Below are 26,499 nucleotides of genomic sequence, written 5' to 3' on the forward strand. Positions count from 1 at the left end.
ATTAGATCCAAAACCTGGGACTGTAGAATATGCACGTTTAAGTAACTAAAAATGCAAGCTGTCATGGGTGCTTCCACATGGATGCCTTTGCTTCCAAACAGAAGCACTGTTTTGGGGAGCAACCACACATTGTCCTCTACACAATCCACTTTCCTGTCCTGAGTCAGCAAACCTGCCTTCTTCCCTGAAAGAACACAGTGGAAGCATGACAGCATGCCTTCTGGGCAGGAAGGTGTATATTTTCAAAGGGCCCACCCACACTGGCACCACTGTCCTTCCACCAGCCCCGCATGGTCACCATTTTCCCATCACACCTGAGGACGTTTGCAAGGATTTAGGGGGGGGGGGGGACTGTAATTGCTATTACACTATAGCAATTGTCATTTTTTTAAAAAAAGCCCTCCAGTGGCTCAGCAATGAAATTGCAGAGGAAGTGGTGACTGTTGGAGGAAAGTGTGCAGGAGCATGGCAATGAATGCAAAACAGACTCTTTGCTGGATAGATGCAGCCCATATTAGTCTGTTACAAAAAATCCAAACAGAATAGTATTATAAAATATTTATTAGGACCAACTACAAATCACAAAACAGCAAGCTAACTTTGAATTTAATGGAACTTTTCTTTAGGCTTGATGTTCAGCAAAAGCAAAGGGGGAAAGGTGGAGGCAGGAGCGGGAAGAGTAGTTCCAGCTGAAGAAGACACATTGGAAGACTTCTCAGCAGTATGTTCTGTTTAACTTGATTCAGGATCTTCAAGTAACTAAATAAGACTAGAATTTCTGACAAAATCTAAAGACACAACAAGAGAATGTACACATGCTTTCATCTTAGTGTTTGTATAATTATTATCTGTAAATATGTGCTTTTTAAAACTAAAAATTATAACTTTTTTTTCTTCCAGAAAGCCCACTTCTTGTGTATTTTTCTTTTTAAAAGCTTTTTTGGGTTGTCTGGCATCTCTATGCCTAAATATATCACTCAACACACTAAAAAACTGTGTGATATTTCAGATTTGGCTTCCTTCCTTGTTTAAAGGGAAGCTGGTGTGTGGCTGCCGCTCAGGACCCAGCAATAAGATGCTAGGTTGGCCTCACCCACATTGTAACTTAATGTCCACAAGATGGCAGCATTTCCCTGGAAAACCATCAGCTGATTAGCTAGCCAACTCCTTTGTCCCTCCCAAGGATTCAACAGAAGGTTGCTAGGTTTGGCTTTTCCAGGCATTTTTTAAAAAATTCTCATTATGGTGATATAATTAAAAATGTCAATGGACATATTTATCTGGGTTTTAAACCAATCTTTCTTCTGTTTTCTTATATGCTTGCATTTTGGTTGCACCTCACCACCTTTTTGGTATACAATTGATCTTAAAGACCAGTTCATTAGGCTGACTTTAGCTGCAATGATGCCCCACACAGATAAAGTAGGACACCTTCTCTCTCAATTAAGTGGGATAAAATCATTTTGGTTTTCTATCACTTTCCCACTCTCTGAGTCTTGCCATTCCTCATGTCAATTCTACCTTTAGTAGAGGGAGATGCAGAGAGGTAATTAATCAGGCTACTTAAGAGTACAGCAACAAACTCAAGGAGTTCTCAGTATGGATACATTGATCTCCAACACAACACCCACCCTAGGATGTGAGCTAAATGGGCTTGCTGTGCCCTTGTAAACCAGAGTGCAGACTACAGAGGTGGGTACATGAGAGAGGGCCTTTCCGATAGCAGTCCCATGATTATGGAACTGCCAATCTTCAGGAGTCAAATGAAGACGTTTTTTATCTAGGACTGCTTTTAAATTAGCTTTGTTTATGTTTATCAGCAGTCTTAGAACTGTGTCCGGCTAGTAGAAGCAAAATCTGTCATCCTAGAGGGCAAATATGCTGTCTAGGGGAAGGGGAAAACCCTGGATTTCTGTCTGTTTTCCTCCCATCTGAGCTTCTGCTGCTATCTTGTCCCACCTTTAGCAAAGCAGGGAAGCTGCCTATTTGGAGGAGACAACTCCTGGACCTCTGCCTCTTATCATCTGCTGAACTGCTTATCAATTGTGGGGAGGCAATTTGCACAACACTGCCTGCCTGCCAGTACAAGGATACCTCTGTCCCCTCCCTAGCAGACTAAACTTCAAATACTGAAATAGCTCATGCAAACAACCCCTACACTTGTATAGAATCAGAAGCCCGTTCATTGTATAATACCTAGCAGGAAGTGGAAACACTGTGTACAGTAACACCAATAAAGCCCTATTTGGTGGGAACATCAGCTAACTGCTCTTTTAGGATAACTTCCCTATCTGCTCATGAAAATGAAAACCAGGCAATGCAAGAACAAGCCAGATCCAAACATTTCCCATTATTATGGAAGGATGGAAATGGTTACAGTTTGGTGTAGTTGTTAAACGCAGTGGGACTCTACTCTGGAGACCCACTCCTCCACTTGAAGCCAGCTGGGTGACCTTGGGTCAGTCACAGCTCTCTCAGAGCTCTCTCAGCCCAACCCACCTCACAGGGTGATTGTTGTGGGGATGATAACATACTTTAATAATAACATTCAATTTATATACTGCCCTTCAGGATGACTTAACACCCACTCAGAGCGGTTTACAAAGTATGTTACTATTATCCCCACAACAAAACACTCTGTGAGGTGGGTGGGGCTGAGAGAGCTCCAGAGAGCTGTGCCTAGCCCAAGGTCACCCCACTGGTTTCAAGTGGAGGAGTGGGGAATCAAGCCTGGTTCTCTAAATTAGAGTCCCGCACTCTTAACCACTACACCAAACTGTCTCTTTGTAGACTGCTTTGAGTGGATGCTAAGTTGTCCTGAAGGGCAGTATATAAATCAAATGTTATTAATATTATAGAATTAGTTCTATTAACTATATAAAAGAACAGGATCAATTTGGATTATTATCTGAATGCATATTTCTATAGGAGAGGCTATCATGTGAGTACTTGCATAAGCAAAATAGTTAGGTGAACCATATTTCAACAGAACTTCAACAGGAACATTTCTCCATGAGAAACAATAAAGTGGAAAACAAAGGCTCAGCCTAGATTATTGCTAAGGGGTAGTCATGTTAATCTCTTACAGCAAAATGATAGAAAAATCCAGTGGCCCTTTAATGGCTAACCATATTTATTTCAATATGAGCTTTTGTGACATCTGAGGAAGTGAGCTGCGACTCACAAAAGCTCACTTTGTTAGTCGTTATGGTGCCACTAGATTTTGTTTTGCAATTTACAAATACAGATGATGGCTTCTATGAATTGTGGAAACTGGAACAAACATGATGCATCTTTCATCTGCAGGACTGCCTTTTCTCAATTACATCTGCTACACCCACTCTTGGAAGGCACAGATCTTTGTACCATCACCTGTGCTTTTGCAACCTCTAGGAACGCTTACTGAAGCCGGGTGGTTTGGCATCTGCAATTGGGGCATACTGCTTCAGGTGCAAGATCTCATGATATCCAGTGCAGCCTTGCACATCTCATGATTCACAACAGTGTGCTTATATACTGCCCTTCTGGACAGATTAGTGCCCCACTCAGAGTGCTGAATGAAGTCAGTGTTGTTATCTCCACAATACAGTTGGGGAGCTGGAGCTGAGAGTGGCTTACCTAAGGCCACCTGCAGTAGTTTGTGATGTCCAGCATAGCCTTTTTCAGCAGTGGATATGCTCACTGGATCCAGCACATGGTGTTTTGAAAGGCATAGTTTAGAATCTGCATATCAAAGAGAAAATCTTTCCTCGTATGACCTCAACATACACACGACGCCAGTTAGGATTGGAGCTTCATTTTGGCTGTGCATAGATTGGAAGTGGCATTGAAGGAAGCATTCAGTTCCTAACTCAAGTAACTCCCTGGCTATCCTGTTGTACCAGCACTGTAAAAAGCCCGTCATTGAATTTCTTTGGCAAACGAAAGAGAATAATTGGCCATTAAATAGGGACATTAGCATTAATATAAAGTAGGCCCCTGGAATCTGAATGGTTCTACTGAATTTGTTGTGCAAGTCACATCTAATTTCTGTCCAGACTTCCACCAACAGTACAAAGGGAAAAGAAAAGGATTGGAAGAATCCCAGTCTTTGTTAACTAGTACTGATAAAAGAAATGACCAGGGTCTTACAGGAATGATGACTGGAAACCAGAATGGAATAATACACTTACTCGTGATGTTATTTTAAACTTGCTACCTATTTCACACTATTACATGGCTTCTGAAAGAAAACAAGCTGTTTCTCACTGCAAGGCCTACTTGTTTGGAATTGGGTTACCTATCGCTACAGGGTTCTCCAGCATTCTTTGTTCTTAGAAAAGAATAACCAGCCAACTATTTCAGTTTTGTTCTGATCCCCTCTGCCTAATGAAGCAGCTGCAAATGTATAAACTTGAGTTTGCAAGAACTAGTTAATCCAGAAAAGATCATGTTTCATCTATTTTATCAGATAAAAGCTGGGAAGCTCCAATTTTTATATTTATTACATGCAGACATTAAAGCACTTTTAATAGGCTTTCACAGCAAAATGTGTTGTAACCTGATTTTAGCAACTAGGAAAAAATCAGAATGGAATAGAAACTGGCTCTATGCCCTATCTGCCAGTTACTTTTGACACCTTAAGATGGAGCGGTGGGTGGGACAGAATTACTACACTACTATAATACACAAAATTGCCCAGTTTCCTCTCCTTTAATCCCCTTGCTGCAAAGCAACTATCAAAAGTTACTATGGCCAGTTTTGATTCCTCCACACCATTCCCAGTTAAGCACCCCTTTAAAGGAATAAAACATTTTATTATCCTCAAGATACTCAGAAAATGAAATGTCTGGAGAAAAAAGAAGCTTGTAGAACACTCATAGCTGGTGCTCTTATGATTTCATGGCTACGTGAGAATTCATCTCACAGCTCTATTGGCTGGAGGTGGGGGAGATTTTAGGCAGTTAAATTTTTCAAACTATTTTGAATCCTGCTGGCTTTTTTAGTATGTTTTGTGTGGCGTTTTACGTTTTATTGACTAGTTGTAATCTCTGTAGGCTCACAAACTGCCTCAAGCAATTTCTAAAGCTATTGAGTTACCTACCCACAGCATAATGTATTAATGATTTTGTAATAAAATTGTATGAAACATGTCAGTTAAGGGAAGGTCTAAATCCCACCCAATGTCACTTTGGAACAAGCATCTATCAAGAGCATTATTGCAGTTCCCTATAGGTGGGGTTTTGTTGCACTGACTCAAGTTTCAAGAGTTTGAAGCTGCCTTGTAATGAGTCAGAAAATTTGTCTATCAAGGTCAGTATTGTGTATTTCAAATAGTAGCGGCTCTCCAGGGCTCAGATGTACATCTTTCACATCCACTACCTGATCCTTTTCACTCTAGATGCCAGGAATTGAAACTGGGACTTTCTGCATGCATCGACAGATGCTCTGCCACGGAGCCCACAGCCCTTCCGTTTTTCATTTGCATTATCTAGTCCCCTTTTAAAGCCATCTGGCCTTGTGACCATCATTGCAGTGAATTCCGTATTTTAATCACTTGGTGAGTACAGGAGCACTTCCTTTGGTCTGACCTGAACCTATTACCAGTCAACTTTGGTAGGTTCTCCCCAAGTTCTAATATTTAGGAGGGGAAAGTGTGCTCTTATCTACCCTCTCTGCCCCATGCATAATTTTATAAATCTGTCACGTTCCCCTCTCAGCTATCTTTACTAAACAGAAAAGTCTCTTGTCTCTTTGAGAGAGTGAGTTTGGTGTAGTGGTTAAGAGCAGCGGGACTCTAATCTGGAGAGCAGGGTTTGATTCCCCGCTCCTCCACTTGAAGCCAGCTGGGTGACCTTGGGCTAGTCACAGCTCTCTGGAGCTCTCTCGGCCCCACCCACCTCACAGGGCAATTGTCATGAGGATAATAACAGAGTTTGTAAACCGCTCTGAGTGGGCATTAAGTTGTCCTGAAGGGCAGTATATTGTTATTTATCCTTTCCTCAAAGGAAAGGTGATCCAATCCCTTGACCGTCTTTGCTGCTTATTTTTCCAGCTCTACAATGTCCTTTCTGAGATTCAGCTACGACAGCAGCGTATTCCAAATGTGGCTGCACCACAGATCTATATAAGAGCATTATATTGGCAATTTTATTTTCAATGTCTTTCCTAGTAATCTCCAGCATAGTTTGTCTTTTTCAGCAACACTTCAATATCAACATTTTCATTGAGCTGCCAATTGTGACCAAACATCTCTTTCCCACTGTTTCAGCAAATTCAGACGTTGGCATAAAAGTGATTTTTTTCTTTAACGTGCATCACCTCACACTTACCTACACTGAACTTCATCTCATTGTTGCCCATTCGCTTTGTGGAGCTCCTCAGTTGGCTGTGGTTTTCACCATCCTGAAGGGTTTTATGTCACTAGCAAACTCTGCCACTATGCTGCTCACACCCAATTCCAGATCATTTATGAACAAATAGCACTACCCCCAGTATCGACCCTTGTGGGACATCCATGCTCAATTCACTTCTTTCCATTGAGAACTGTCCATTTATTCCTACATTTGCTTTTTATCATTTAACCAAGTTTTAATCCATAGAAAGACCCATCCTCTTAACCCCCCCGTTAAGATTCCTCAAGCGTCTTTGGTGAAGTACCTTGTCAAAGTCCTTTTAAAAGTCCAGGGGTATTATGTCTAGCGGGTCACCATTATGTACATTTGTTCACAATTTCCAAAAATTCCAAAAGGTTGGTGAGGCAGACTTCCCTTTGCAGAAGCCAGTCTGATTTTTTTCTCAAGACTTTGTTCCTCTGTGCTTATCCTTAATAAAAGTGTTTACGAATTTACCTGGGACAGACATTAGGCAAACTGGCCTGTAATTTCCTGATTCTCTTTGGACCGTTTTAAAATTTGATGCAACGCTTGTTACTCTCCAGTCCTCTGGTACAAAAACTGACTTGAGGGATATTACAAGTAGTACTTCCTTTTGTCTATTTCTGAATCTGTTGCCCATCTAGTACTTTGGGAGAGGGAGAAAAAGTTCTGTGTATCTATTACCTGTCCCATGCATAATTTGATTTTAATTCCTACGCACAGACAAGCAGCTCACTGAGAAACAACCAACTCTGACAACAATTCTCTGTATTTGGGTTTGACCCTTTTTTATTTCCCTTTCTTGTCGAGAAGCCCCACCTGCATTCTCAACCTGTATGCGGATAATTCTCAGCAAGCAGGACATGTACACACACGGGGCCCACAGCTCCGGTTGTCAAATTATCAAACCTCGCCAAACTTGTTTATGAACAGGCTTTTGGCTTTGCTTCAGAGATGTCAACCAAATCTACCTGCAAGAACAATGTCATGGCTTTCTTCATGTTCTCAGGAGGATGAAGTTGGCTAAGAATTCGTGCTTACATTTGAAGGGGACATGAAAAACACTGTATGCCAGGTTTGTGCAATGAATACCATCAGTGCTGTAATGCATATAAGCTTATGTAGCAGATTTCTCAGGAAGATACCGTTAATAAGTATCTGAACCTTGATGAGTCTTTTGTGTCATGCAGAAACAATCTGTCTGCACCTCCTCTGTTACTTTCTTTTGCTATTTGCCTCTCCTTCCTTATCACTTTCTCTTAAATTCAGCAGCACAACATGTTTTTCATGCTCCCATTAGTTCACACAGTGAGAATTTAGGTGGGTTGTGAAAGATGGCTGGGTAACGGAAACAAACTCCTGCTCCCCAACTGCTGATGAGTTTGTGGGAACATGCACGGTCATCATAAAAAGAGGAACCCCCCACTCAAGCTACAAACCATGCACCACTGGCACCCTCGTCTCCTTCTAGCACAAACAGGACATATACTGATGCTAGACTTGGGCTAGGGACAGTGTAGCATGAATCCCCCCCCCCACCCCACATACCTTCTCTGAAAGGTTCCAATGCTGCTTTTTAGAATGGAGGTCAAGCCGATATATATACTGATGTGTAGCCTTGTAACTTTTATGATTCCAGGGAAGAAAGTGGGAAGGGACACTAGCAGCCACTGTCTTGCTCTCTGGTTTCTTCTGTAGGTCCTGTGACCTTATACAGAAGAAAAATGGCAAGCAGACACTCCCCCATCCAATGAGCTTGGGGATGGATCCCTTCTCGCCCTCTGCCTTTTATTTGTGACTCCCAACTATGGCCACTTCCCCGTTTCCTACTTGTGAATAGCTACAGTTTCTCAACAAAAATACCCCAGAATCTTTTTTGATAAAAGTCTGGCACTCCCACCAAGCATATTGAGAGGACTGTACATGCTCCTAGTACACACAGAAACACAGGATGTTGTGAAAGAACTGAAAAAAACCTACCAAGCAATATTAGTAACCAGTCATCCGTAGCACTCCAAAATAGTTGAATTATGATGATCACAATATGCAAACAAAATGATGCAAATACATCTTTCAAAACTGGTAATGGCAATGGAAGGATTAAACTTGGAAGTCACCTGAACTGTGAATTTTTACTTTAAAAACTGATTATTTTTAAGGGCACTCTCGTACTACGTAAAAATTTATTATAAACAAATTCAACCAGGTACAATCTGTAGAGCTGAATTACAGATGATGAAGTTCCATGTCAGACCGCAGAGTCAGTAGCGCTCCTGCCTTCCCACTATTTGTTAGCTTCTGAAGATTGAATATATCTGGAGGAACTCTTAATTTCCATATTTCTGTATCAGCTCATTGGCTTTAGAAATGTAAGCCTTCATGGCATCGTCCTTTGACATACCTGTAAAGGAAAAAGTAGCAGCCTTTACCATTCCTTAATTGCTTTGCATACAAAAATCATTTTAATCAGAATTAAATTTATATAATAATTCTAAGCAAGCACCTTTCTTAAGGTTCCAAGCTTCCCATTTGGCTTTGCCTTTCAAGTCTAGCATTCCTGGACACTCTGAAAAGGAAGAAAGAAAAACACACATTCTTATATGTTAACACCAAGGGCTTATCTACCCGTTGCAAAGTCCTCGTGCTCGTTGGGGAAGACGAGGACCGTGCATCCCATGTGCAAACTGGCCCGCAGAGGTTCTATTGACTCCACTGTGAAACCTGCATGTAGCCACTTAAGTAATGGGATGTTAATAATGGAGCCAACAGTGGCCGGTTTGCAGATACACGAACAGCAGGGGAAGCTAAACCTCTTCTCCTTGCCTGCTTTGGTCACAAATGAAAAAGTGCTGGTGTATAGGGGGGTTGCAGAAAATTCCCACTGCTCATCTGAGGACTTTGTGCAACAGAGCAGGAGCTCTCCAAGATACCGAAACTTCAACAAAAGCCAAACCTACCGATATTGATGTCTCCCACAGTAGATTGTTTGTAGAGCCCGTACAGCTGCAGTAGTTCATCATCACTTGGTTTGGTCTTCAATTTTTTTACGTTTTCAGCTGCCTTGTCAAAATCAGCCTGAAGGGGGAAAAGAATGGAAGCATCAACCCCTTTTTTATGTATTTCCTTACATCTTGCTTATTCCTTCCAAATACCAAGTTTTTTAAAAAACGAACACCGTGTTGCTATTTTCACTCAACATCTGCATGCGATTCTAGATGTCATATCAGTGTCTCTGTTTCCATTTGGTCTGTGCAGTTAACCCAGACAGAGTGGGACACAAACTGAGCCACAGTCCAAAGCCTGGTCTCTGGGCCAAGGGCTTCAAGACCAGGTGCCTCCTACAATCGCACTGGCTTTTACTGCTAAAATGTACTGCATGGAGTGGTCCCAAGTTTACCTGGGGATGCAGAAGGGATACAGCTGCCTCCATTACTTATTCAGTGCAAACAACACATGCGATTCCTAGGATGGTGGAGGTACCCAACTCTGAAGCCCTTGGCCCACAAACTAGACTTTGGACCAAAGTACAATCTGTGTCTACTTACAGTCCTAGAGTCTGAGAGTGTACAACTCAGGATGGTCCAAAGCTTGTTCTGAGGTCCAGCTGTTCCCAGTTTCTTATGAGCAGTTAGTATTAAATCCAAGCTTCAGACCACAGGGTGGAGCCCCTTTCGTCTGGAGATGTATGATTTGTTCCAAAGCTGATGACACTTTTAAAGAAATGGACAGTCAGCTATGATGTCTCAAGTTCTCCTCAGAAGAGCACAAGGTGTGTTCCTCTTAATATTACTATGATTATTCTGGATATTCCGCACTCCTGTATACAAAGATACACAGAAATAAAACACTGGAAAAGAAGCTCCAGTAATCTTAACTTACTCCCAGTTACCCCACATGCCAGTCTTAGCTGCAAACCTAAACTAACTGGTCTTGGGATCAGCCGAAACACAGTGTCTTTTTCTGCATATCAGTGTAAATAAACTACATTTCAGGTACCCTAACAATAAATTAAGGGTGGTGGTGGGGGGGGGGGGACGACAACAACATTTTCTGGATGGAGTCTTACTGTTGTAGCCAACCCAGCTACAAGTCTCTAAAGCAGAAAGTGAAAATGAAACAGAAGGAAAAACACTCACAGCTTTTATTCCAAAGAAAGGAACTCTAATGGGATGAAAGCACGGTTTCCTATTTATTTAACACCCTTCTATCCTGCCTTATCTCCTAAGTCTCAAGGCTAGGATTGACATGTCCCCCTACAAATTAGCAGGTGTTGGGGGAGTGGGGGCAGGTAGCGGGGACTCACACCTCTTCTGTTTGTGCACACATATCAGCACAAGCATATTCCTGTGGTGCCTTTCAACGAAGTCACTCCTGGTGCAACCTAGAAACAACAGCATCGCAGCAGGGGCGGTTCATTAGGAATTCCTAAAGAACTGACCCCCATGGGTTGCACCGGAAGTGATGTTAATGGCTGGGCACATGGGCCCAGTCATGCCCACTTCCCTAGCCTGCCTGGCGATGGTGGTCAATCTATGGGTGGCCTGCCTCCTCCCACCAATTGCGCAAGTCGGAATCCCCAGGAGATTGCTCAGCACTAGCGAGTACCTGGGAACTAATGGGATGAAAGCAAGTCTCTAAAGCATATTCCTGTGGTGAAAGGAACTCTAATGGGATGAAAGCATGGTTTCCTGTATACAAACATGCACAGAAATAAAACACTGGATAAGGAGTAGCCTCACTTCCTCTAGAATGCCAAAATAGTAAAGAGTCTGGTGTCTTTTTCTGCATATCAGTGTAAATAAACTACATTTCAGGTACCCTAACAGTAAACTGGGGGGGGGGGGGGAGAGGGACAACATTTTCTGGATGGAGTCTTACTGTTGTAGCCAACCCAGCTACAAGTCTCTAAAGCAGAAAGTGAAAATGAAACAGAAGGAAAAACACTCACAGCTTTTATTCCAAAGAAAGGAACTCTAATGGGATGAAAGCATGGTTTCCTATTTATTTAACACCCTTCTATCCTGCTTTATCTCCTAAGTCTCAAGGCTAGGATTGACAGGTCCCCCTACAAATTAGCAGGTGTTGGGGAAGTGGGGGCAGGTAGCGGGGACTCACACCTCTTCTGTTTGTGCACACACATCGGCACAAGCATATTCCTGTGGTGCCTTTCAACGAAGTCACTCCTGGTGCAACCTAGAAACAACAGCATCGCAGCAGGGGCGGTTCATTAGGAATACCTAAAGAACTGGCCCCCATGGGTTGCACCGGAAGTGATGTTAATGGCTGGGCACATGGGCCGTCATGCCCACTTCCCTAGCCTGCCTGGTGATGGTGGTCAATCTATGGGTGGCCTGCCTCCTCTCACCAATTGCACAAGTCGGAATCCCCAGAAGATTGCTCAGCAATAGCGAGTACCTGGGAACCCTACTCAAGGCGGTGAACAACACTGCAAAGTCAAATAATAGTCCAATTAGCAAAATTGAAACAGATTAAAATACACCATTTGCCAATTTAAAAGCATTCAGATTTAAAATACCCAAGATCAGATTTAAAATACCCAGATTTAAAATACCCAAATACCCAAACTCACAGCTAAATGTCCTGGAAAAATTCACCCTCCATCAAACACTCTCTGGAATAGGACTGCCTTGTGAGTCCGGCAGGCGTTAGCTGCTCCTTGCAGTCCACCTTGGGAGTTGCAGGAATCATGGAAAGCTTAGCCAGCGGCATTGCAGCTTCTACAATGAATTTAGGCCTCTTTCCAACTGATCATTCAGCAGAATAGGCCTTAGCTGGAATTTGCATGGAGGTGGTGGTGGTGATTTTTGTTTATCTTATACCCTTTGTGGTTAGAAGGATTTGTTATACTTTGTCACTACTATTTATACTGATGTACACATAATTACATAAAAGCTGCTGTGGAGGAGGGGGGGCTTCAAATCTGACTGAAGCGGAGCAGCTGGGGGAAGAGGGGTGGTATCAAACCTTTTCCTCCAATGCCATTTCCTCGTTCTCAGTCACACGGCCTCAGAGGGGCAATTGCTCCATGCAGGCAGGGGATTCAAAGACCACACAGAGACCTCATTGAAAGCGTGAGCCTGCCACAGCTCCAGACCAACATTTTACTCTCGCCACATGCCCACTCTTGCACACTTAACTGTGGCAGAGCTACGCATGAAATCCCCGTATCATATTCTCTTTCTATAAGGTGCAAGATCATCTATCTTACATTGCACTATCGTGTCACGCTCTTGGCTCCACCTCATCGGCAACAGGGCATCTTGCATTCTTAAGACCCAAGAATCTGTAGACGAAGGGCGCCTCCACTATGCCCTGAAAAACTTTTCTTTTCCTCTTGGTTTTTTGGTAGTTCCAACCCCCCTCAGCCTGTTGAAGAGTGCTGGGGAACTCAAAAGCTTGCTATTTTGTGAACACCTGGCTGGTCCCAACAAAAATATATCATGCAGTCACCATTTGGGGAGTTGTTCTGTGGACCAACACAACTGCCTACGCTGTTCTCCTCTCCCCCGTTTCATCCTCACAACCACCCTGTGAGGTAGGTTAAGGTGAGAGGGTGCAACCAGCTCAAGTTCACCCAGTGAACTTTCATGGCAGAATGGGGATTCAAACCTGAGTCTCCCAGATCTTAGTTCAGTTCTCTAACCACTATACCACACTGACTCTACCCAACTTAGGGTCCCAAGGTCGGTAAACAATATATAAGCCTCCCCTCAAAATTAACTCAGAAACTTTAGTTAATGTAGAATGTTGCAGCTCAGTTATTATCAGGAACTAGGCAGTGCATGCAAGTTACACCCATTCCGCAATCACTCCACTGGCTACCCATTAGTTACCTGATTCAGTTCAAGGTACTGGCCATCCCATAAAATGCCGTTCATGGACTTGGATCCACATACCTGCAGGACTGCCTCTCTTCCTATGCTCTACCGCAACAGATTCATATATCTAAACAGGCCTTTTACAGTTGCTATCCTACAAATCTGCAAGATCAACAACTGTCCATATACATGCATTTTCTGTAGTGACGCCCACCCAGTGAAATTGCATGTGTCAGGAAGACTCTCACACTTTAGACTTTCTGTAAGCTACGTAGAACAGAACTATTCAAGAGGGCATTTTTATAAAGGATTAGGACTGCATTATAACAGAATGATTCATGAAGGTGTTTCAATAGAGGAAAAAGAACTGTGGATTATATTGCTAATATGTATTATCTGTTGTCGTGTTTGTTTTGTTCTCACTGTGTAGTATTTGTGCCTCCATACCACCATTTCTTGCATTGTTTAACAAATCATGCTTAATACTTACTCCTTGTTTCAGATTTCTGCTATGCTAGTCCTGTTACATTGTTTATTAGACGCATAATGGTTAAGTGGTTGGGCTAAGAATCAGCACTCTGCAGGTTTGAATCCCACAACTGCCATGAGCTCAGCAGGTGGCCTTGAGTAAGCCACTCCTCTCAGCCCAAGCTGTATCGTGGGGGTCATAATAACACCGAGCTTGTTTACCACTCTGTCTAGAAGAGTGGTATATAAGAACAGTTATTATTACTGATTGTCCTGACTTACATGCAGTAAGCCGCCTTCAGTCTCAGTGAGAAAAGCAAACTAAATACATACAAATAAATACAACATTGTCTTGTCTGGATTGTTGCTTAGTGTTTTTGTTGTTGCTTGGTGGTGGTGGTGGTGGTGGTGATGGGGCATTAAATCATTTTGCTGTTGTACATGGTGAGCAGTAGTGGATCAAAGGCTGAAATACACTGAGATAGGCGGAATCTTGCTTCACTACTGAGTGGCAATACAGTGTATAGCATAGAAAAAATAATCTGCCAACTCAACATGAAGCTCTTCAAATGGGCAGGGGGCCAATGCCAAGATCCAGACGCTGACCGGCTTGCTCTTAATAACACAGAAACACAGGATTGTCAAGCACTGGAAGCCCCCGTAAGCGCCCCCCCCCGAAACTTTCTGTGAATGAAACAAGTACAGTACATCATTGATATGGAACAATGACCCACTGTTACACAGGACAGCATACAGACTTGTTCTAAAGCATTCTTTGATTTCCCCACAACTTATTCATGCTATTTCCCCCCCCCATGTCTTGATGACCCACTGATATTATCCTAAGCTTGATTCTATCCCTTCTCAAGACTGCTTTTTAAATAAGTTCACTCCACCTTGTAGTTAAGCATATTTTCATTACTTTTTATTTAAAAAAGAGGTATAAATATCTATAATTTAATATGTATTACATATCCTTTGTATAATCTTTCCTAGATAGATAGAGTTCACCATAAGATTTCAGTATGTTTTTCCTGATAAGATAGCCATTTCCCCAATCCTGCTAGTATTCAATTAGTTTAAGAATTGTTTTTAGAAAAGTTTATTACAAATGTGCAATTTCTAGCTCTTGATTTCAAATGGCGGCACTGACGCAAAGAGCTTCCTTAGACACATTCAGAGCTCCAGCAAAGTCCAGCAGCTTTGACTGCTTTCCTTTGAATAGCTGACCCTCATTCCTTATCAGAAATTGATTGTGTACGTTACTTTAGCTTCAAAAGCTATTTGCTGGGTGATACAGGGCTTGAGATACCCTAAGGCCACCAGTCCCTTGCGTTTAAATTTTAAAAAATGAACCCTCATTACAATAGTATTGCTATTAAATGGAGACACACTCTTTCCCCAGACTGTATTATCATTTCTAGAATGGAGAGACAGAGAAAGAAGCCCACAGGCCAAGAGTCTAGAAAAAGTTGAAAGAACCAGGCATGTACAGAGAAGGGGGAAATGTAATCCGCTTTGGTTTCCCATTGGGGAGAAATGTGGGGAATAAATGAAGTAAATAATAAATAGGTTTTTTTGCCTGGAAAAGAGAAGGTTGAGGGGAGGCACCACCATGCTCTTCAAACGTGTCTGAAGGGCTGTCACGTAGAAGAGGGCAAGGACTTGCTGCTTGCTGCTCCAGGGAGCAAGACTGATATAACAGGTTTAAGTTACTAGGTTAGATTTCAGTTGTGCATTAGAAGCTCTTGAGAGAGCAGTTTGACAATGGAACCAGTCGCCTGGGAGCACGAAGGCTCCCCTTCCCTCGAGGTCTCTCAAGCAGAGGATGGGTGGGATGTCTGTTAGAAATGCTCTTTGGATTTCTGACACTGAGCAGTGGGTTGTATTAGATAGTCTTTAAACTCTAGGTGACAGGATAGGTAATTCTTTACAGGGAAATGTAAGATGTTATTCTCTAGATATCTGAAACTTATTACCCTTTTGTCAAAAAAAATGGCGTACAAGTATTTTAAAAGACAGCAGCACTTACTCAACCACTGCACTCGCTGAAGTTTGAAGTCACTGAAGCTGGAGGAAGGCTTCAAATTTTGCTGCCTGAACTGGCAGAATACAGGCTGATATCCTCAAACTTGTTTACTGCAGCGGTAACTAAATTTATTATTTGGATTTATTCAAAACTTTTAATCTTAATCATGCTATTAAATTTACATTGCTGTGCTTCTCATACAGATGACATGCCAACAGCAATTTACAACTACATTACAGCCAGCGGCTTGAATTTAACCAGCTTCCTACCCAGCACTGCCCAAATATCCATAACTCCTGTAGGGGTTATGCAAGGCTTAGTCCTCAAATTCCCCTTGGGCGGATTCAGCTGCTGCGAGGGCAGCTGTTCAGTAAAGCTGCCAAGTTACCAACCGTGTTCTGACTGCATCCGAGGGATTACAAGGATGCAGTCGCTGCCTTCAGCGCCCGCATCTCCTCTTCCTTGCTGTCCTCAGCCTGCTCTTCCCCTGGACGCTGATGCCAACAGAACTGGGACAAGGCTGAGCTTTGCCAGAACCGAAGGAGGAGCAACCTGCATACGGCTGTCAAAGGACAAGGGCAGCCCAGCAGCTCACACAAAAGACATTTGGGTATCCCAGCAAGCACGTAGCTGAGTCCTCGCACCTCTGTCACACGGGTGAGCAAAGTTTCAGGCGGGTAGCCATGTTGGTCTGCTACTAGATTTCCAAGGTATGAGCTTTCGAGGGTGATCGAGCGAACTATGGTTCACCAAAGTTTATGCCAGAATACATTTGGTTGAATTTCAGGGCACCGCGGGGCTCCTATTTTAAAACGCAAGCAGCAAAGTGAAGTAGCTAAAGGAATAATAATAATAATAATAGTAATAATAGGCAATGCCGCTGCAGGGAAGGAGGGAGCCGCGTGCAACCCGGTTCCCCCGCAGCATCGTCCCGAACTGCCCCCTCCCCCACTGTTTCTTCTCCCGCGAAGGCGACATGCAAACGCCTCTGTGCACTACGATTATCTAGGCCGACTGAATTTACAGTGCAATGCTCAGAAGAGTTGCTCGAGTCTACGCGCACTGAAATCAATGAACGCAGACTGGAATAATTCTGTTTAGGACTGCACTGCCAGTGGGACTTCTGCAGAGTAAACGTATTGCACGAGTTTTAAGAGCGCGCGTGCACACCCGATTGGGAACTGTCCATCACAAAAATTCAATCCCATTAAATTCAAGAAACCGAACGCTCCATTGCTTACAGGAATACGCCTGCACGTGAGAAGAACGTGTCCGGCTGGCTAGCACAGAGTCGACCGGCACCTCTAGCCACCACCATCCTCCAACAAAACGACCCCACCCAAACCCTCTCTTTGGCGCTCAATCCCGCGATTAAGAAAACCTCCACCGCACTGCTAACGCTCGGACTGCACTGCAAAAGCGCCGTCCCGCAGGCTGCACCATAGCCCTGCTTCCTCCATCCGAAGTTCTCTTACCTGGAGAGCCATATTGACGAAAACGTGAAACGCAGCAACCCCTCACTAAGAAAACTCTCCAGTTTTGCAATCCGGCACCGCGCAGACGGTTTTATAAACCAGGGCTAAACGAGGGCTCTCATTGGACGGGAAGCGTTGTGACGTCACCCCAGGGGTTCTGGAGCACCAGAAAATTGCAGCAGTTGCCGCTTCTTGAGACGCGGCTACAGGGGAGAGGGTGTGCATCGTTGCGGCTGCAGCCCCGCTCTTCGGGACAGTAGCACAGAACCCTTCGTTACGCACAGGCTTGTAGGCAATATTTATTACGCTAAAGCTCTTGCAATTGTGGATCCCAGTCGCGTTGACGAAATCAATTCATACGTTCGTGTGAAAAATGACTCCTTCCGTCTTTTCCTAGCCGCCACTTTACCCTGATTCAGTCCTCCTGCCTCTGTTTCCCGGGATCGCATCCCGATCCAATAAATGTTTGTTCAGACATAAATCCGCCTAAATTCAGCGGGACTGGTAACTTGGTTTTGCAGTTGTTTTGGGGGCGTATTAGGTGCTATAGACCCGCCCGCGGCTGCTTCGACGCCACCTGGTGCTTAGATCTAGTAGTGTCGGCGTATTATACCAGGGTGCTTGTTTTGCATGGTTCGCCTGTGTTGTGAATGTGTTTTATTGGAAACCTAATTGGACATAAATGATCACAGGTATTTTAGATAAATAATAAACACGATTCTGTTCGTTAATGCGGCAATCCACCTTGCGTCTCAGGGAGAAAGACAGGCTATAAATAAAGTAAGTGAATAAATAAATGGCATCTGAGTTATACCCTTAAATTATTTCTGCACCACATGTGTGCTATTATATGACCCCCAACATGATGCCCACGGGCACCATGGCACCCCAGTTTGTTCCTGATATCTGTTTGGTTCCTGACTCCTTCTATACTTTTTCCCTATCTTTTCAAGCTCCTTTCTTCTTTGTCCTCCTTCACACCCGACCTTCTTTTTCCTTGCCACCTTCCATCTTCCTTCTGCCTTTCACCCCTACTCCATGCCATTTCTCCAGCTGGATTGAAGGTACCCTAAACGGCCATAAGAGGATGGAGAGACTGTGGGGATGGAAATGGGATGGGGGCAGAAAGCCAAGTTCCAGCCATCTCCCATGAAATGGGCAGTCGCTTAGCTTAAAGGCTAATGGGGGATTATGCAGCTTGTCTTTATTGGGGGACAGAGTGTTTGCTTGAAACTATTTTTGCCACAGCAGAAGAAAGGAAGGAATGGAGGAGAAGAGAAACCCTCACTACAAGAAGTGAGAATCAGGATGGGAAGAGCTGGAAGAGGCAAGGGAAAAGAAGCAGTGAATGCGTTACCTCCCCCAAAGTAGTGTTACCAGCTCCAGGTTAGGAAATTTCTGGAGATTTTAGGGGTGGAGACAGAAGAGGGCAGGGTTTGGGGAGCGGAGGGACCTCAGCAGGGTATAATGGCACAGCGATCACCTTTCTCAGCAGGGAATAATGGCATAGTGATCTTTGAAGCCTGGAGATCACTTGTAATCCCAGGAGATTGCCATCCACTCCCTGGAGATTGGCAACCCAACAAACTAGGGAGCCCCACCCCACCTAGCACATTTAACACATTTAGAATGCCCTCACACACAATGCACACACCCCAAATGCAATTCATTTTACACAGGCTTATGGAGTCCTTAGAACTGGCTCTGAACAAGCTTCTCTGTCAGAGCTCACTCAGTCCCACAAACACTTGCAGAAGAACATCCAGCACAGTTTATGAGTGAAGCCTGGGCACTCGCCAAGTCCATAAAGTCTTTCAGGAGCCCCTCAAAAACTGAAATCTTCCCTTGGATGTTTTGTTTAATCAAAACCATATTTTAAAAAATATGTACTGAGAAAGGGACTAGGAAAACCCCAACACTCCCCCTCCCCAAAATATAAACTCAAATATATTTTAACTGGTAGATTCCTACCCCCTTCAGAAACAAAATTATTGAACGTACCCCCTGTAGCCTTTGTGCAATGGCGCTGCTGCCTTTTCTCAAAATGCCCAAAGCGCTTGCAGGCTCCGTTCCTGCCAATCAGATAGGCCTCAGGAGAAATTAATTTCTTCACTTCCACTTGCTACACAATGCAAATGTGTGCTTATGGAAAGCCCTTTCGGCAAATCTGACTTATTTTTCTGTCATCCCTCGCCCACCATTCCAGGCAGAACAAATCTTCCCATTATTAACAGGCTGTTATTGCAGCAAAATTCAAAATGTAAGACATGTTTGTATGTGAGAGTACAAGACACAGATAATGTAAGGCAACTGTGTTATAATATCTGACAGTCAAACCCACACAAAACACTACAGGCAAATCCTCCAGAGCTGTCTTGGCCACAGTGGAAGATTTACTAGTTTGATACCCTCCTGGAAATAATTGCTTCCTAGCCCAACCTCCCTGGCTCTGATACTGGCAAAGTTAATATTCATCTTGGTACTTGATTTTTCATTTCCTTGCATTTCTGGACAGTTCCTTCACTGCTTTAAATTTTTGTTTCACTGGAGACTGTGAGAGAGTGAGAGCATTTGTAGGCTGTTGATAAACATCAGATAGTTTGTCTTCATTTTAATTCCAGTTACTGATGTGGCAGTATGAAATTTCAGTGATACAGGGCTCTTTGTTGAGTACACTAGACATTATCATATTTCTATCCAATTTTTCTTCTAAGGTGCTCAGGGCTGGCTAAGTTTCTCTCATCCTTTATTGTACCTATTGTGCGCGCGCGCACACACACACACACAGAGAGAGAGAGAGAGAGAGAGAGAGAGAAGATATAGTGCAGTTCTAAAGATGGTGACACCCTTTTAAATCCATTGACTTCAATGGGCTTAGAAAAGTGTCATAGGATTGCCCTTTAAGTGTCACAGAAGTCATTTATGCCCACACCGTCCTGAAAATCCATGCGCTGCAGAGCTCTGTAAAATGTGCAGCCATAAAGTGTTCATAAAGAAACCAAAGCAGTTCCAGGAGAGAGAAAAAAGTTTCAGGTAGGTAGTTGTGTTGGCATGTAGTATGTTGTGTATAACAGAACAACTCAGCTCCTACTTGCATCTGAAGGACGCTTTTGACTGTCAAGCTTATACCCTGGAAATCTTGTTGGTCTCTTGAGGTACCACTGGACTCAAATCCAGAAGGGAAAAAAGATTCATTTCAAAAGGACTTTTGTGCAGTACAAAAGTTCTAGTCAGGCAAAAGTTGTATTATGTTAGCTGATACAAAAAGTTAATGCCAAAATAGTAAAGAGTCCGGTAGCACCTTAAAGACTAACCAACTTTATTGTAGCGTAAGCTTTCGAGAATCACATCTGACGAAGAGAACTGTGATTCTTGAAAGCATAAAGGTAAAGGTGCAAGCACTAACCCATGGGCAACATCGCATCACAACGTTTTCTTGGCAGACGTTTTATGGGGTGGTTTGCCATTGCCTCCCCCATGCTACAATAAAGTTGGTTAGTCTTTAAGGTGCTACTAGACTCTTTACTATTTTGCTACTACAGACTAACACGGCTACTCCTCTAGACCTAAAATGCCAGACCGCTATCACGTTACAATACACAATTGATAAACACATACCCCTACGCAGTCCCAACGTTTTAAAAAAAACCGATGCCATGAAATGCAGCAAGCACCTGTTGAAACTACTTCTATACTCCAAAACGTGTCTATCCTCATGTTGCACAAACACGAGCAATGTAGTCCCTGCCAGAGTCGCCACACATCTCCAACCCGCCCTCTGCGGAACTCTGCTTTGGAATGACAGGCCGAAATGTAACAGGTGAAACTCCCGAGCACGGAGACACCCTGAAGAACCGTGATAAAGCTCCCTACCCCGGCCGTTCTCATATATAGCTATATAATGTAAATATCTAACAAACACCTGGCCCGCCATCAAATTTTCAGCGCCCAACGCGCGGCTGTCTAGCAAACTGCAACGACTGGCGGGCACATTGCAGCTTTTCTGTTGCCCGGCAGGGGCGCCCGGGCGTGGAGGCAAGCGGAGCCTCCCGCCCCGCGGCCCGGCCTCTTCCGCTTCCACTGGCGCTGAGCTCCTCCGCGTTGTGGAGGGGCGCGTCTGCTGCAGCGGCGCAGGCAAGCGGGCGTAAGTATCCGCGCTCCGCTGGTCGTACCGGGGAGGGCTCCGCAGTTGGGACGGAGAGCGGGCCTGGCGCGGCGCTACGCCGGACGAGCTCGCCTGGCTGCTCTGCAGGGGAGCAACGAGCGAGGCCCACGTGGGCTGTGCTGGGGCTGCCCGGCGGGGAGTGGAATAAAGCGGCGGGTGGAGTTTGCCGCGGGGGACGGAGAGGCCGGAGAATAGCCGCCTTCAGCGTTTTGCTGGAGCGGGGCTCGCTTCTAGGAGAAAACCAGTATCACGAGGGAGGAAGGGTAACTCTGCACAGTTCAGCTAGTTGTGCCAGTTTCCTGCGCGTCTAGAGCTAGGTGAACTGAGCCTGTGCTCGTCCCCAAGGAGGCGCCAAGTTGTGCAGGTTTTTGAAGAGTTGGATCTGGGTTCCCCTCAACTTCCCTGCAGCTACACAGCCGCTTTGGGAAATAGCTGTTAAAAATAAAGGGGGCCGAATGCCTTTGCACGGGTGTGGAGAGGAGGGACTGCTCCCTCCATCCTCAAGCCCGTTCCCCATGTCAAAATAGCTGGCTGCAAAACCCTAACCCCCCCCCCCGGTTGTTTCTGCTCCATGTAATCTGTGTGTGGAGCAGGAGGAGCCCTCCTTCCCCACAAAGGCGTTCTGAGGCCATTTGGGCTTCTATCATTTGACAGCCATTTATTTTTTAACTGCTGTATGGCTGCAGAAACCTGAGTTGAGTCTGGGTAACCCTTTACACCCCTTTCATCTTCTGACTGGGACATACGGGCTCAGGGATCTTCACTTCTCCCTCTATCTAAACAAGGGTGCTTTGACTCTCCAAAGCTCATACCCTGAAAACCTTTAAGGCGCTACTGGGCCCAAATCTCACGGATCTGCTGCAGACGAACGTGGCTATCCACCTAAAACTAACCCAAAGGACCTTTCCAGCTAGCATTCAGTTTCCCCCTCTGGTAACCTGAAGCGGTACACGTCCTTTACCTCCCTCTTTTCCCCTTCACTCTGACATGCTTAGAACCTGATTTAAATTAGATTTGGGCAGAGGCAAAAGAGCTTTACTGCACGACTTCACACAGGCTCAGTGCATTGTGTCAGCTGTGTGGTAGCCCACACAAAACAGCTACAGATCCCTAATTTGTCAAGCAGAGAGCCACATCTCTAGCAAATATTGTGGTGGCTTGCAAAGTAAGCACACTTTAGAACCTGGCAAGGATTGTGACAGGGTTAGAAATGAGACTCAGTCTGAGCCCACACAAAGTTGGAAGTCTTTTGGCTGCTGGCATCATGTTTAAATTGGGCCTTAGGCAAAATAACTCCTTGTTTAGCCCAGCATTGTGTTTAAAAGTGCACTCCTGCTTCTCCAAAGCAGCTACGTGAGTTCAGGTTAGCATTCCAAAGACCCATCTTGCTAACTAAGCACGAGTAACTGTTTTGCGTGAGTAGTCCCATTCAGATAAGATTTTTGGCAAGCACAAAGTTGAACACTGGCCTTCCCATAATCTTATCTGAGCAGGACCTCAAATGTTATGCAGCATTGCATACATTCAGTAGAGCCTCATTTAAACTGGGCCTTCCGCCATTGTACCTGCATTGTTAGTACAACTAAATCGGCAATATTTCTGGGATGTTAATGTACTGCCCTGAACTGGATGGGCCAGGGTGGCCCAATCTTGGAGGCTAAGCAGGGTCAGTACTTGGAGGGATAGTACTTGGAGGGAGACCACAGAGGATCCATCCAGGATGGCTATGCAGAGGCAAGCAATGGCAGACTACCTTTGTCTCTTGCCTTGAAAACCCTGTGGTGTCGCCATAAGTCAGCTGCAACTTGACACTTTATGCCACGAGTGTTTCAGATGTAGCCAGATTGTACATGCAGTGGACCATTTAATTGATCCTGTACACATGCAAAGCTGGGCACAAGTGAAGTTATTGCTTATCAGTATCAGTGGGGCCTCTTGTTCATAAGACCCAGGTTGAAACTGCCCATCTCTTAGGCCTGGCTCAAACATGCAGGAGAATGAGGCGGCAGAGATGTGAGAAAGAATAAGCTGTCTAGAACTGCCAGAGGTGGAATGCAGCTTGGAATATTCCTTTCCATTAAAAAACTCCATGCAAAGAGTAGCACAGCAGGGTCTCTCCTTTTGTTGCTTGCTGTATTCATTTTCTGTTTGCAAGAAGTTTTTCTCAGCAGGAAGCTTTATGGAATGTGATCCCTCCACCTGCAGTTAGAAATGCTACAGTCTGTGCCACTTTATGAACATGAGGCTGCCTTATACCAAGTCAGACCATTGGTCAGTCTGGGTCAGTATTGTCTAGTCTGACTGACATTGGCTCTCCAGAAGCTCAGAGAGAAGTCTTATTTCACATATATATCCTGCTTGATCTCTTCCCATTCAAAGAAGCTAACAAACCAGCAATAGCTGTAAGGGCACACACACAAAAAAGGTACAATAGCAGGATAATAAACAATACAGGTACACAGTTCAAAAACACCACCCAAGCTACCAGAACTGCAAATGACCTCTGGAATAAAATGCCCATTGTACGCACTTGTATGCATACAGACAATATTAGGTGAGGATACTTCCAGAAGACCATCTGAAGAACATAATTGGCACATAGTAGTATACTGGAAGATACAGATCAGTAAGTTTCACATCACTTAGTACCTGACCTTTTTAAATGGAGATGCAAGGGATTGAACCCTGGAACCTTCTGGGTACAAAGCAGATGCTCTACCACTGAGCCATTTAAGAGTTCTGCCATCTCATTCTCCTGCATGGGTAAATCTGGCTGCTGTCAGTTGGAGTAAATAGTATTGAGCCAGATGGACCAATGTTATCAAGTAGCTGCTTATATTGGACGACTCTGGGTGACTGCATCCCACTAAAGGTTATACTTCCACATAATCCATTTTCAGAGGTAGCTTTAACACCAGTAGCATTTGTATTGCTTTAAAATTGCAGACTCAAAAAATGGTCTGGTGTACCAGAGTCCATTGTGTGAAACAATACAATGGGCTCTAGCTGCGGGGCCACACAGCCCTGCCTGGGCTCTGCCCAGGCTGCGCAGCCCCACCAGCATGTGCTGGGCCACGCCTTTCCATTGCCTCCGCAGCCCCTCAAAAGCCTGCCACAGGTGCACCTGCAGGCCCCTCACTGTGCCTGCGGCAGGATAAAAGGAGTCATCGCCAATATGGCTTGCCTTTTATATAGTAGGATCATGTTGCAATAAATTATTATCTGAAGCTCTGTTCTCCATGTTTTCCCAATTAGATTGGTAAATTGTTTAAGTAAAACAGAAGTAATTTATTTTACTTCCACAAAACAATCTACAAAATAAAAGTTCTGAAGTTTATTACTCTAGCTCTGGGATTCATAATATTGGTTGCCTTTTCTCATTTACAGCTCAGATTGCAAACAGAACACCATGCCTGCTCAGGGAATGAAGGGATCAGTCAGGAAATCAAAGCAAATTATTGTTAAGACATCTTTAAACAGCCCTTATGCACTCCAGTGGAGTACCTTGGACGGAACAGATATGCATTTCGTACTGGAGGCCTTGGAAAATGTTATGAAACAGGTTGGATTTAAAAAGATAGAGTGTCGGAGGAAGAAAAAACCCTATTTTGCAAAAAAGCAAGATAAAGAACAGTGCCAGGCTAGTTCCAGCAAACCTCCAAATGAAAGTGAAACAGAAGACCCCAAAGGAGCACACGGGTGGACTGATTTGACCATCAGAGGCCAACTTGCTATTGGGATCAATGAAGTAACCAGAGCTTTGGAAAAAGATGAACTACTCCTAGTGCTGGTGTGTAAGTCTGCCAAACCTACCATGATCACATCGCACCTTATTCTGCTTAGTGCAAGTCGGGCCATCCCTGCCTGTCAGGTTCCCCGCCTCAGTGAAAGGCTCGCACCAGTTCTTGGCTTAACATCAGTCCTAGCACTGGGGTTTAAACGGAGCACCGATGCCTTTGCAGAAGTGGCTAAAGCAATCATTCCACGACTACCTAGCTTGGATGTGCCATGGATTCAACACGGAACTGAACAGTCCCTGGGAAGTGAAGAGATTCAGCCAATGGATTTGCAGGCAGGTGAGCTGAACCAATCGGAACCTGGAGAGCACCCTCCAAGCCACAAGCAGAAGGGAATGGACAGCAGCAGGCTTCTCTCCCCCACTACGATGCTGCAACCACTCAAGGTTAAAAAAATTATTCCCAATCCAAACAAGAGAAGAAAACTTCCCAAAACTAAAAAACGGATTTCAAAATAACTGATTAGATTGGTTTGGTCCCTAGATCCAAGTCTGCAAAAACGACAATGAACGTTCAGAGCACCAAAGTCTTTACCAGCCCCCTTTTCTTTTACAGCCTCCAGGAATGGTACAGGGAGTTGAAGACGGAGGGGCTAAATCTGGAAATTTTAACGTCTTAAATAGAAGGCATGTGTACAAGCAAGGGTTTGGATCCAGCTCACTATGCCTAAGGAACACCGTTTACTGCTTTATATGTATGAGATCGATGTTATAATAAATATTGAGCTGGCTCAAACTTCGATTTGCACATTCTTTAACTTGTGTTGACCTTTTAAGTAATGAACTGGTGCTGAATAACACTACACATTTTAGAGGAGGATCTGGTGCTTGGAACAAAGAATTGTAATTATTCAAAACAATTGTATGAAAATGATACATTTATTCAAACATCCATTTGTGCCGATATAGACTCCATAACAGATCATCTGTTAATGCAGGAATCACAAACATCTGCAAATCTGATAGCATATAATGTTTTCCCTTTTATTATTTTATTGGACAATTGTGTCAGGGTCAAATAACACATGCACAATTGAGTCATAGGTGCATTTGGCTTTTAATATAAGAAATGTTTTTCTTTAGCATATCCAAATACTTGTAAGAAAAAGTATTTAAGGTGTGGTGGCCCTTTAAGATGCATGATGTTCACAAATCCCATGCTAAAGAAAGATTTCCTAAACAGACTTAAGGACCTACCCATGGTCAGAGCAACAATATGCTATTAAAATCTAAGAACCAAAATTTGCTTATCAGCAGCCAAAATGGTAGCAACTTGAGTAGCTTGTTCAGAGGAAACGTAGTTCAATGAACTACTGTAGTATACTGAAAAGTAACAGGCATTTGGAGGGAAAGGCCCAGTTGTTGAAAAAT

At 44.0% G+C, this 26,499-nt stretch overlaps 2 protein-coding genes across 2 annotated transcripts; one reads left to right on the forward strand and one right to left on the reverse strand.

Moving 5' to 3' along the window:
* Positions 1-8,522: 8,522 nt before the first annotated feature.
* On the reverse strand, positions 8,523-17,249 carry ACBD7 (acyl-CoA binding domain containing 7). Its single transcript, XM_054991684.1, has 4 exons — positions 17,168-17,249; positions 9,314-9,431; positions 8,860-8,922; positions 8,523-8,757 (listed from the first exon to the last, which is right to left on the reverse strand). Exons 1-4 carry the CDS (start codon positions 17,177-17,179, stop codon positions 8,684-8,686), a joined length of 267 nt encoding a protein of 88 aa, XP_054847659.1. The 5' UTR covers positions 17,180-17,249; the 3' UTR covers positions 8,523-8,683.
* Positions 17,250-21,233: 3,984 nt separating this feature from the next.
* Positions 21,234-25,853, forward strand: RPP38 (ribonuclease P/MRP subunit p38). Its single transcript, XM_054991531.1, has 2 exons — positions 21,234-21,311; positions 24,720-25,853. The coding sequence occupies exon 2, from the start codon at positions 24,742-24,744 to the stop codon at positions 25,585-25,587; it is 846 nt and encodes a 281-aa protein (XP_054847506.1). The 5' UTR covers positions 21,234-21,311; positions 24,720-24,741; the 3' UTR covers positions 25,588-25,853.
* Positions 25,854-26,499: the final 646 nt, after the last annotated feature.

The sequence above is a fragment of the Eublepharis macularius genome, chromosome 11 (genome assembly GCF_028583425.1).
Source record: "Eublepharis macularius isolate TG4126 chromosome 11, MPM_Emac_v1.0, whole genome shotgun sequence".
Lineage (NCBI taxonomy): Eukaryota > Metazoa > Chordata > Lepidosauria > Squamata > Eublepharidae > Eublepharis > Eublepharis macularius.